Source organism: Hyla sarda, chromosome 7 (assembly GCF_029499605.1).
Source record: "Hyla sarda isolate aHylSar1 chromosome 7, aHylSar1.hap1, whole genome shotgun sequence".
NCBI lineage: Eukaryota > Metazoa > Chordata > Amphibia > Anura > Hylidae > Hyla > Hyla sarda.
The window spans coordinates 184,861,439-184,873,536 of record NC_079195.1 but is presented as its reverse complement, the minus strand read 5'-3'; the positions used below and the strand labels follow the sequence as shown (position 1 = coordinate 184,873,536).

The following is a 12,098-nucleotide window of genomic DNA, read 5'->3' as shown; positions in this document are numbered from 1 at the left end:
GGCGTCACGATGAAACAGATCTTTCCCTGCCCGTTTGAAATTGTAAACACTTCCCTATGTGTATAAATACAAGCTGTCTGTACTTTTAAGTGTATTAACCTGGCGAAGCAAGGATCCCCTCGCGAAACACGTTTCACCTGCTCTATGCAAATAAAGAAGTGTTTGAATGAAACTCCAAGCACTCTAATCATTGCCATCACGATCGCACTGATCGAAAATCCTTAGGCGCCGCAAGAAGCAACCAATTTTTCTCACTCGAGAATCAGATCCTGTTTGAGAGCTGTAACCCTACATAACCACGTTCCTTGCTTGTCCATCCATTATAAATTCCCAGAAAGAAGCAAGTTATGTCATCCTTCTGTCTACCCCCCCCCCCCCCCCCCAAAAAAGAAAACACTAGTTCTGCTCTCCAGCTGACACCAGCTCCAAAAGGGCACCTGCAGCAATATTGACCTCCACCTACCTAGAAATAAGCTTGGAAATGAAAGGCAAAAGAAAACTGTTCTGGAGCCAAAAGAGCAGACTTACTGAAAAGTTCAGGAATGCTCATCACTAATTCAGCCCTGACAGGAAGTTGTGTAGTACTTTCAATGTGGTGTTGGCTCTAGCTTTCCCAGCTTCTTCCTCTCTTCTGAGAAATGCATCATCCTCTGCTGTCTCTGGAGGTGTGTAATGTACTTTATATTCCAGAGATGGAAAGAATACTATAGTTGCCAGTCGCACCCCAGTAGGAACCAGTTATTGTGATGTCTAGAAATCGACAGAAATCTAGCCCCGCCCCAATAATTTTAACAATACTTATTCTCTGTATTACATCATGCTAATTGATTGTAAGGGGTGTTTATGGTTGATCTCTGGTCTGTTGTCATAGTTATGTGTTGTGTATGAACAGGTAATTTGTAAGTTACGGATCTGCTCTGTTTTCACGTTATACCATATTAAATAAGAACATTTCTAACGCTGTTTTGTAGTTTGTTACTGTACATGCACTTACATTCCCTACTCTTGCACAGAATGCTGGATGATTCTTTCACATTCATTCCTAACCAGGGCTGTATTTGTCATTTGGGCATGGGCATCCACAGTAATTTCTTTGAGGGGGTGACATATTTTAATGTCATCCATGCTCCACCTCTTTTTGACAATGTCATGAAGGGGAGGTACAAAGTCAATATCAACTATAAAGCGCTGGCATGCGGAGTTTTGAGAAAACCGATGCAAAGAAAGTTAAGACCCATTAAGATGGCAGAATATTTTGGCATACATTCTGTGTGCAACAGGCATCGACTTAATCAGTAGGTGCTATGACTGCTCAGCTATGTACTTTCTCTATTGACAGCCATTGCCTGGTTTGAGTAATTTTTTTTATCTGTTTTTATGTTACCAATAATAAACGCAAATATAATTAATGCACACATGATTAACCCCTTGAGGACAATAGATTTAAATGTACCACCACAATGGGTTAGTTAACTTTCCTAAATTTCATTTTGATTACTTTATAGGGTGCAGTTTTTATAATGTGGTGATATTTATCTTAAATCTACTTCACAACTGAACTGGTACCTAAAAATATCTGATTTTAAAATTTTCTCTAAAATAGTAAAGTAAGTAAATGGACATTTAAGAAATGATGCCAACATAAAGTAAACATATTGTTAATGTGAATTAGTAACTAATTTATGTGGCACGAATATCTTTCTTACATGTAGAGAATATGGAAATCCGAAAAAGCTAACTTTTTTCAATTTTTCCCCGAATTTTTGAGTTTTTCACACAATAATGCAGAATTACTACAAACAATAAGTAGAATATGTACGGAAAAAAATCAGTTGGACAACTTAAAGAATCTCAAAGCTATTACAACATAGTGGGACAGGTCATATTTGAAAAATGGTCCTTGGTCCTTAAGGTCAAAATTGTCCCGATCCTGAAGAAGTTTAAGGCACAACCGAGCAGTAAACATTTTTACATTAATAATTGAAGTTCTCTATAATATTACATGGCTTTTTATAATAAATATTGTTTATAAAAATGGATGAGACTGGGTGGTCTGGTCGCACTTTCACAGACCCACCAATCTTCTGTTCCATATTGTAAAGTGTCACTTCACCTGGTGTCACCAGTGTGGGTTATGATGGGATTCTGCTCTAGGTCCAGAAGACTAGCAGTAAAGGCCCAATGACCCCTCTTCTGACAAGATGACAGAGGATGGTACAGTGAAGAAAGAAACAAATATTTGATCCCCTGCTGATTTTGTTTGTTTGCCCACTGACAAAGAAATGATCAATATGTAATTTTTATATTGTATGTGTATATGTTGCCTACATTCTTTATTTTATATGCAGTGGGGAAAAAAAATTATTTAGCCAGCCACCAATCGTGCAAGTTCTCCCACTTAAAAAGATGAGAGAGGCCTGTAATTTTCATCATAGGTATACCTCAACTATGAAAGACAGAATGGGAGGTAACGAATACAGGAAATCACATTGTAGGATTTCTAATAAATGAATTGGTAAATTCCTCGGTAAAACAAGTATTTGGTCACCTACTAACAAGCAAGATTTCTGGCTCTCGCAGACCTGTAACTTCTTTTAAGAGTCTCCTCTGTCCTCCACTCATAACCTGTATTAGTGGCACCTGTTTGAACTTGTTATCAGTATAAAAGACACCTGTCCACAACCTCAAACAGTCACACTCCAAACTCCTCTATGGCCAAGACCAGAGAGCTGTCGAAGGACACCAGAAACAAAATTGTAGACCTGCACCAGGCTGGGAAGACTGAATCTGCAATAGGCAAGCAGTTTGTTGTGAAGAAATCAACTGTGGAAGCAATTATTAGAAAATGGAAAACATACAAGACCACTGATAATCTCCCTCGATCTTGGGCTCCATTCAAGATCTCACCCTGTGGTGTCAAAATGACAACAAGAACAGTGAGCAAATCCCAGAACCACACAGGGGGACATAGTGAATGACCTGCAGAGAGCTGGGACCAAAGTAACAAAGGCTACCATCAGTAACACACTACGCCTCCAGGGACTCAAATCATGCATTGCCAGACGTGTCCCCTTGCTTAAGCCAGTACATGTCCGGGCCCAACTGAAGTTTGCTAGAGAGCATTTGGATGATCCAGAAGAGGATTGGGAGAATGTCATATGGTCAGATTAAACCAAAGTAGAACTTTTTGGTAAAAACTCAACTTGTCGTGTTTGGAGGAGAAAGAATGCTGAGTTGCATCCAAAGAACTCTATACCTACAGTGAAGCATGGGGGTGGAAACATCGGGGGAGATTTATCGAACCTGTCCAGAGGAAAAGTTGCTGAGTTTCCCATAGCAACCAGATTGCCTCTTTCATTTTTAACAAGGCCTCTGCAAAATGAAAGAAGCGATCTCATTGGTTGCTATGGGCAACTCAGCAAGTTTTGCTCTAGAAAGGTTTCGAGAAATCTCCATCTTGCTTTGGGGCTGTTTTTCAGCAAAGCGACCAGGACAACTGATCCGTGTAAAGGAAAGAATGAATGAGGCTATGTATCAAGAGATTTTGAGTGAAAACCTCCTTCCATCAGCAAGGGCATTGAAGATGAAACGTGGCTGGGTCTTTCAGCATGAGTGGCCTAGCCAGTCTCCATATCTCAACCCCATAAAAAACCTTTGGAGAGAGTTGAAAGTCCATGTTGCCCAGCGACAGCCCCAAAACATCAATGCTCTAGAGGAGATCTGCCAAAATTCCAGCAACAGTGTGTGAAAACCTTGTGAAGACTTACAGAAAACCTCCTGTCATTGCCAACAAAGAGTATATAACAAAGTATTGAGATGAACTTTTGTTATTAACCAAATACTTATTTTCCACTATACTTTGCAAATAAATTCTTTAAAAATCAGACCATTTTGATTTTATGGATTTTTTTTCCTCATTCAGTCTCTCATAGTTGAGGTATACCTATGATGTAAATTACAGGCCTCTCATCTTTTTAAGTGGGAGAACTTGCACAATTGTTGGCTGACTAAATACTTCCCCCCCCCCCCACTGTATCTATATTGTCTACATTCTTATATATATTGTCTACATTCTTCATTTTTATTTTATATATGTATATTGTCTACATTCTTTATTTTTATTTTATATATGTATTTTGTACAGTATGGTGGGGGGGGGGGATTTATTTACAAAACCGGTCTAGAGGAAAAGCTGCCCATGGCAACCAATCAGATTTCTTCTTCAATAATTTTGCAGAGGCCTTGTTAAAAATTAAAGTGATCTGATGCTATGGGCAACTCAGCAACTTTTCCTCTGGGCAGGTTTTGATAAATCTCCCTCTATGTATATTGTCTACACTCCATGGAAGCTAAGAATTATTTTGTGTAGGCGAAAACTTTATGTAATTCTGCAGTAAGCTTTCTTGATTATTATTAGAAACTAAAGTTGTGTACAAATAGGAAATTATATGTTGGATGACCCTATCAATAATGACCGTATAGACTGACAAACTAACGTCTATGATGGTCCCATCTCATCTCCTGTTAGGCAAAACACAAGTTGCATTCATAGGCGTTATGCTCAGGCCTCCATTCAGGGCCTCGTAAAAATCCCATTGACTTCCAATGACTTCGACTTTGACCAGACAACAAAAATTACAGGTTGCAGTATTTTTTGGTCCGCTCAGATTCTGCAAAATAAATAGAACCTCCCTAGGTTAGCTCCGACACAAATATAGGCCCAGCCTTGCCTATCTGATCCTGTTTTCTCTCTTCATGAGAAGCACTACATATACCTGCCAGCTTTATTTCCTTCCAGCTTTTAGCCACGCTGAAAGGATCTATTCATGGAGACGTCAGGACAGGTAAAACTAAAGAACCTCGTCTCATGAGGACTCCGAACCTCATGGAGTATTGTCAGCAATAAATGTTGTACAATAATAACAGAAATCACATCACATCCAATTGCTTGAAAAAGTATTATACTTTTATTTTAAGCTACAAAGCAGATGGGTAGGTAGTTGGATCAGGAACAAAGACTTTTGCATTTCAAGACTTTGCTATTAATCCGGCATCTGTGCGGGGTAGAACATTTATGTATACATCTTCAGGGTAAGAATCATTTAAAGCTGATGCAAATGGTGATGAGTTGAGTCTCAGTAAGAGCAAATGAATGGCAATCGAACATTGCACCTAAGAGCCCGCCACTTGCCGGCTGAGAGGGAGATAAAAGTGTTAGATTAGAAAAAGACTGTGGAACAGGCGCAAGCGGAATTCTTCAAGTGGAAATTCAGAAGTGTGAATGGCAGTGCGGAATCCCACAGAAGTCTATGGGCTTTAATTGGAGGCGGAATTCCGCAAGCGGAAATTCTGCCATGTGAATAGACCTTTAGGCTAAGTTCACACTGCGGAATCTCCAGACGGAAAATTTCTGCCCGGAAATGCCAAGTGTGGCCAGCACTGACTAAATCAGTCGGCGCTAGGACCACGCGGACACTGCAGTCCCCAATAGACTGCAATGTGTACCGCGAGTATTTCCACCTGAAGAATGACCAATGCCATTCTTCAGGTGGAAATTTTTAAGTGGATTTTCCGTTCACAAATTTCGCTTAAAAAATTGTGAAGTGTCTGAAGTGTGAATTTGTGAACGGAAAACCCATTCACTATACTATACATTTTAGAAAGTGGAATTACTGCCCGCAATTTCAAAGCGGAATTGCAGGCGGAAATTCCGTAGTGTGAAACTAGCCTTACACATGGCTGCGAGATCTTACTACAATCAGGGTTTGTTTCTAGTCTTGAACTATGCTGATAAATAAGCAGCATAGGAGCTGTGTACACAAAACAGTAGTGACAGCAGTTTCTGTGTACACAAAACAGTAGTGACAGCAGTTTCTGCATTACATGTCTCTATCTGTGGCGTGCTTATTATTTAAGCTTTGATTTTATAGGGTGAAACCCACGGCAAATTTTTTTTAGCATAATCCATGGCAAAATCCATGTGTATCACATGCAGAAATGTTAACCTAAGATTACTCTGAAATACTAAAATACAGTAGGGTAGGGTCCCACATGTCGTATTTTGCTGAATATTTTCTGCAGCTGATTTTGCTACCCATTGACTTTAATGGCAAATCTGCGCTGGATACTATACGTGTGAATACACCTTTTATAGGGTAGGGTCCCATGTAATGGATCCGTAGTGTATTTTACGCTGCGGATCTGCCAGTGACCTGACCCATAGTGTGACTCCAGCTGTTGCCCCGCCTCCTGGCCTGCTCGCAGCGGCAATATGCCGCTGCGAGCAGGCCAGGGGGCGGAGTGAGGCAGGGCAAGGGGTGGCAATAGCTGGAGGCACACTATGGGTCGGGTGACCAGCGGATCCAGAGCGTAAAATACACTGCGGATCCGTAACGTGTGACCCTACCCTAAGACTACATTGTAAAACTATGCTTTTCCATTAATTTCCAGATAAGGTCTTTATTCACAATTTGGCAATATAATATATAAAATTAGTTTAAAATAAAAGTAAAAATATATAAATACTGAAAAAGGGGTCCAAGGGACATCGTTTTTATTTTTTTATTATTATTACATTAAACCTATAATAACAATAATGTGGTAATAATAATATTCTACTTGTACTTACTGCGCACGTTCATGGCAACACACCATCTGCGTCTGGGTCTGCATCTGCGTTTTTCACAGCCCCAGTTGGTGTAATCCAGTTTGCTTCCATCAATGTTACAGAATCGAGAACGCTAAAAATAGGTTATATTTGGGAAAAAAACAAGTAAAAAAAATACATGAAAGAAAATAGAATAATAATGACAAACAGCGATGGCTTATTTTTAAAATTTGCATATTATCCAATACCTGTTGTATTTTCTGCGCAGATCTCTCGGGAAACTGCGGGCGCATTTTACTTTACCCAGTGGGAGGCCAGGCTTTCAGTAAATTAAATCTTATTGCCTTTAATGCCCAGATTTGTCAGTCTATCTGCGCTTTGCGATTAAAAAAATGCTGAGCTCTGATTTGTTCAAATGGGCAAAGCTGTCAGTTTATTATGGATTTTGTAAAAAAAATTTTTTTAAATATTATATAAAGAAAATTTAACTGTTTTCCTCATTGTACTCAATACTTGCTCATTCCACAACAGAAACTGATATGCTGCAGATTTAAAGGAGTACTCTAGTGATTTTTTTTTTTCAAATCAACTGGCTCCAGAAAATTAAAGAGATTTGTAAATTACTTCTATTAAAAAAAATGTATCCTTTCAGTACTTATCAGCTGCTGTATACTACAGAGGGAGTTGTATAGTTCTTTTCTGTCTGACCCCAGTGCTCTTGGCTGCCACCTCTGTCCATGTCAGCAATTGTCCAGAGCAGGAGCAAATCCCCAGAGCATGTCAGTTCCTGACATGGACAGAGGTGTCAGCCGAGAGCACTTTGGTCAGATTGAAAAGAACTACTCAATTTCCTGTGGAGCATACAGCAGCTGATAAGTACTGGAAATATTAAGATTTTTTTTAACAAGTCATTTACAAATCTCTTTAACTTTCTGGCGCTAGTTGATTTATAAAATTTTTTTTTCCATGGGAGTACCCCTTTAACCCCTTAAGGACCAAGCCCATTTTCACCTTAAGGACCTGGCCATTTTTTACACATCTGACCACTGTCACTTTAAGCATTAATAACTCTGGGATGCTTTTACTCATGAATTTGATTCTGAGATTGTTTTTTCATGACATATTCTACTTTAACATAGTGGTACATTTTCGCCATTACTTGAAAATTTTGCATTTTTCTAACTTTGAAGCTCTCTGCTTGAAAGGAAAATAAACATCCCAAATAAATTATATATTGATTCACATATACAATATGTCTACTTTATGTTTGCATCATAAAGTTGACATGTTTTTACTTTTGGAAGACATCAGAGGGCTTCAAAGTTCAGCAGCATTTTTCCAATTTTTCACAACATTTTCAAAATCGGAATTTCTCAGGGACCAGTTCAGTTTTGAAGTGGGTTTTAAGGGCCTTCATATTAGAAATACCCCACAAATGACCCCATTATAAAAACTGCACCCCTCAGAGTATTCAAAATGACATTCAGTAAGTGTGTTATAGGTGTTTCACAGGAATAGCAGCAAAGGGAAGGAGAAAATTCAAAATCTTCATTTTTTACACTTGCATGTTCTCGTAGACCCAGTTTTTTTTATTTTTACAAGGGGTAAAAGGAGAGAAATCCCCCCCAAAATTTGTAACCCAATTTCTCTCAAGTAAGGAAATACCTCATATGTGTATGTATAGTGTTCGGTGGGCGCAATAGAGGGCTCAGAAGGGAAGGAGCGACAATGGGATTTTAAAGAGTGAGTTTTTCTGAAATGGTTTTTGGGGGGCATGTCACATTTAGGAAGCCCCTATGGTGCCAGAACAGCAAAAAAAAAAAAAACACATGGCATACTATTTTGGAAACTACACCCCTCAAGGAACATAACAAGAGGTACAGTGAGCGTTAACACCCCACAGGTGTTTGACGACTTTTCATTAAAGTTGAATGTGTAAATTAATTATTTTTTCACTAAAATGCTCGTTTACCCTCAAATTTAAAATTTTTACAAGGGTTAATAGGAGAAAATGCCATCCAAAATATGGAAATAACGCATGTGTGGACGTCAAGTGCTCTGCGGGCGCACTACAATGCTCAGAAGAGGAGGAGTCACATTTGGCTTTTGGAAAGCAAATTGTGCTGAAATGGTTTGGGGGGGGGGGGGGGGCATGTTGCATTTAGGAAGCCCCTATGGTGCCAGAACAGCAAAAAAAAAAAAAAGCCCCACATGGCAACTATTTGGGAAACAACACCCCTCAAGGAACGTAACAATTGGTACAGTGAGCCTTAACACCCCACAGGTGTTTGACAAATTTCCACTAAAGTTGGACGTGAAAATGAAAAATTAGATTTTTTTTCACTAAAATTCTGGTGTTACCCCAAATTTTTCATTTTCACAAGGGGTAATAGAAGAAAAATCCTCCCAAAATGTTTTAACATCATTTGTTCTGAGTATGGAAATACCCCATATGTGGATGTAAAGTGCTCTGCTGGCACACTACAATGCTCAGAAGAGACAGAGCGCCATTGAGCTTTTGGAGAGAGAATTTATTTGGAATGGAAGTCGGGGACCATGTATGTTTACAAAGCCCCCTTGCTACCAGAGCAATGGACCCCCCACATGTGACCCCATTTTGGAAACTACACCCCTCACAGAATGTAATATGGGGTGCAGTGAGCATTTACATCCCACTAGTGTTTGACAGATCTTTGGAACAGTGGGCTGTGCAAATGAAAAATTACATTTACACCTGTGGGGTGTAAATGCTCACTGTACCCCTTATAAGATTCTTTGAGGGGTGTAGTTTCCAAAATGGGGTCACATGTGGGGGGGCACTGTTGTGGCACCATGGGGGCTTTGTAAACGCACATGGCCTTCAATTCCAGACACATTCTCTCTCCAAAAGCCTAATGGAGCTCCTTCTCTTCTGAGCATTGTAGTGCGCCCGCAGAGCACTTTACATCCACATATGGGGTATTTATATACAGTGACCCCCCGACTTATGATGGCCCCGACATATGATCATTTCAACATATGATGGCCTCTCAGAGCCCATAGTATGTTGAAGGCAGCATCGACATATGATGTTGCTGTGTGTCGGGGCCATCGTACAAACAGCTATCTGAAAGCGCTGACAACTTCAGCAACTGACACATAGTTGTTTAATGTGCCCCGTGTGCCCCGTTCTGCCTCCTGTTACTCACATGCTGTCCTGCTAACTCACGCAGGCTTCCACTGTGAGCTCCGTGTAAGCCCCCCCCCCCAGTGCAGCCATAGCCAATAGCCTGCAGCATCTTGCTGCAGGCATCCAATGAGCTGCTGGCTGCCCTCCCCTTCCTTTCCTATAGAGCTGTAGTCGGCAGGATCGTAATGGAGGACATTCTGTCCCCCCTGAAGGTATTTAAAGAACTGTACAGTACTGTATGTGATGTCACACATCACATACAATACATATACACACACTATACACCCCATACATCAATGTTTCCCTATCAGTGTGCCTCCAGCTGTTGCAAAACTATAACTCCCAGCATGCCCAGACAGTCAATGGCTGTACATGCATGCTGGGAGTTGTAGTTGTGCAACAGCTGGAGGCACCCTGGTTTGTTAAACACTCCCCATACACTCCACATACAATGGTCATCCCAGAACCAATTAGCAGTTTCCCATAGAGATATGTATTCAACATACAATGGTTCCGAGGCCCCAAAACCAATTACCATTTTTACATAGACATATGTACTCGACATGATGGTTTCAACATATGATGGTTCTCTTGGAACCAATTAATATCATCTGTTGAGGGACCACTGTACTGAGAAGAATGGTGTTACAACTTATGTTTTTTTTTCTCCTATTACCACTTGTGAAAAGGAAAAATTTGTGATAACACCAGCATTTTAGTGGAAAAAATACAAATATTTTGTTTTCACGTCCAACTTTTACGAAAATTCTTCAAACACCTGTGGGGTGTTTAGGCTCACTATACCCCTTGTTACGTTCTGGGAGGGGTGTAGTTTCCAAATTGGGGTCACGTGAGTGTTTTTTTTTGCGTTTATGTCAGAACCACTGTAACGATCATCCACCCCTGTGCAAATAACCTCAAATGTACATTTGCTCTCACTCCTGAGCCTTGTTGTGTGCCCGCAGAGTATTTTACATCCACATATGGGGTATTTCCGTACTCAGAAGAAATTACGTTACAAATTTTGGGGGTCTTTTTTTTTCCCTATTACCTTGTGTGAAAATGAAAAGTATGGGGCAACACCAGCATGTTAGTGTAAAAAATGGTTAAAGGTTAAAAGGAGAAAAGCCACAAAAATTTGTTAGGTAATTTCTCCCGAGTACGGAAATATGAATATGTGACCCTAAACTGTTGCCTTGAAATACAACAGGGCTCCTAAGTAAGATAGCGCCATTCACATTTGAAGCCTAAATTAGGGATTTGCATGGGACGGACCCGGATGCAAGAATTACACTTGCCTCCGATACCAAAATTACCCTACGGCAGTGATTCCTAAACAGAGTGCCTCCAGCTGTTGCAAAACTCCCAGCATGCCTGGTCAGTCAATGGCTGTCCAGAAATACTGGGAGTTGTTGTTTTGCAACAGCCGGACGCTCCGTTTTAGAAACAGTGCCGTAGGAGGCGTTTTTCATTTTTATTATTTGGGGGGGGGGTCTACCCTTTACTATGTATTAATGTAGTGTAGTGTTTTTAGGGTACATTCACATGGGCGGGTTCACAGCGGGTTTCCAGCTGGGAGTTTGAGCGGCAGCGGCAAATTTGCTGCATCTCAAACTTGCAGTAAGTAACTCACTATAAACCCCCGCCCATATGAATGTACCCTGGGGGGTAAACCTCCAGCTGTTGCAAAACTACAACTCCCAGCATGCCCTTTGGCTGTCCGTGCATGCTGGGGGTTGTAGTTATGAAACAGCTGGTGGCATACTGGTTGCAAAACACTGAGAGTTTGTTACTTAGCTCAGTGTTTCCCAACCCGTGTGCCGCCAGCTGTTGCTAAACTTTAACTCCCAGCATGCATGGTCTGTCAGTGCATGCTGGGAGGTATAGTTTTGCAACAGCTGGAGGCACACAGATTGAGAAACACTGAGTTAGGAAACAGACAATGTTTCCCAACCAGTGTGCCTTCAGTTGTTGCAGGGTTTTACCCTTTACTATGTATTAATGTAGTGTAGTGTTTTTAGGGTACATTCACATGGGCGGGTTCACAGCGGGTTTCCAGCTGGGAGTTTGAGCGGCAGCGGCAAATTTGCTGCATCTCAAACTTGCAGTAAGTAACTCACTGTAAACCCCCGCCCATATGAATGTACCCTGGGGGGTAAACCTTCAGCTGTTGCAAAACTACAACTCCCAGCATGCCCTTTGGCTGTCCGTGCATGCTGAGGGTTGTAGTTATGAAACAGCTGGTGGCATACTGGTTGCAAAACACTGAGAGTTTGTTACTTAGCTCAGTGTTTCCCAACCCGTGTGCCGCCAGCTGTTGCT

At 40.8% G+C, this 12,098-nt stretch overlaps 1 protein-coding gene across 2 annotated transcripts in view; it reads right to left on the bottom strand.

Annotated features, from left to right (window-relative positions):
- Positions 1-4,956: 4,956 nt before the first annotated feature.
- Positions 4,957-12,098, bottom strand: part of LOC130282867 (bone marrow proteoglycan-like) — a 68,924-nt gene continuing 61,782 nt past the window's right edge. For both annotated transcript variants that reach the window (XM_056531746.1, XM_056531745.1), the window contains exons 5-6: positions 6,629-6,740; positions 4,957-5,194 (exon numbers count right to left, since the gene is read on the bottom strand). In XM_056531746.1, the coding sequence (XP_056387721.1) occupies positions 5,136-5,194; positions 6,629-6,740 (171 nt within the window). In that variant the 3' untranslated portion in view covers positions 4,957-5,135. The remainder of the gene's footprint in view (positions 5,195-6,628; positions 6,741-12,098) is intronic.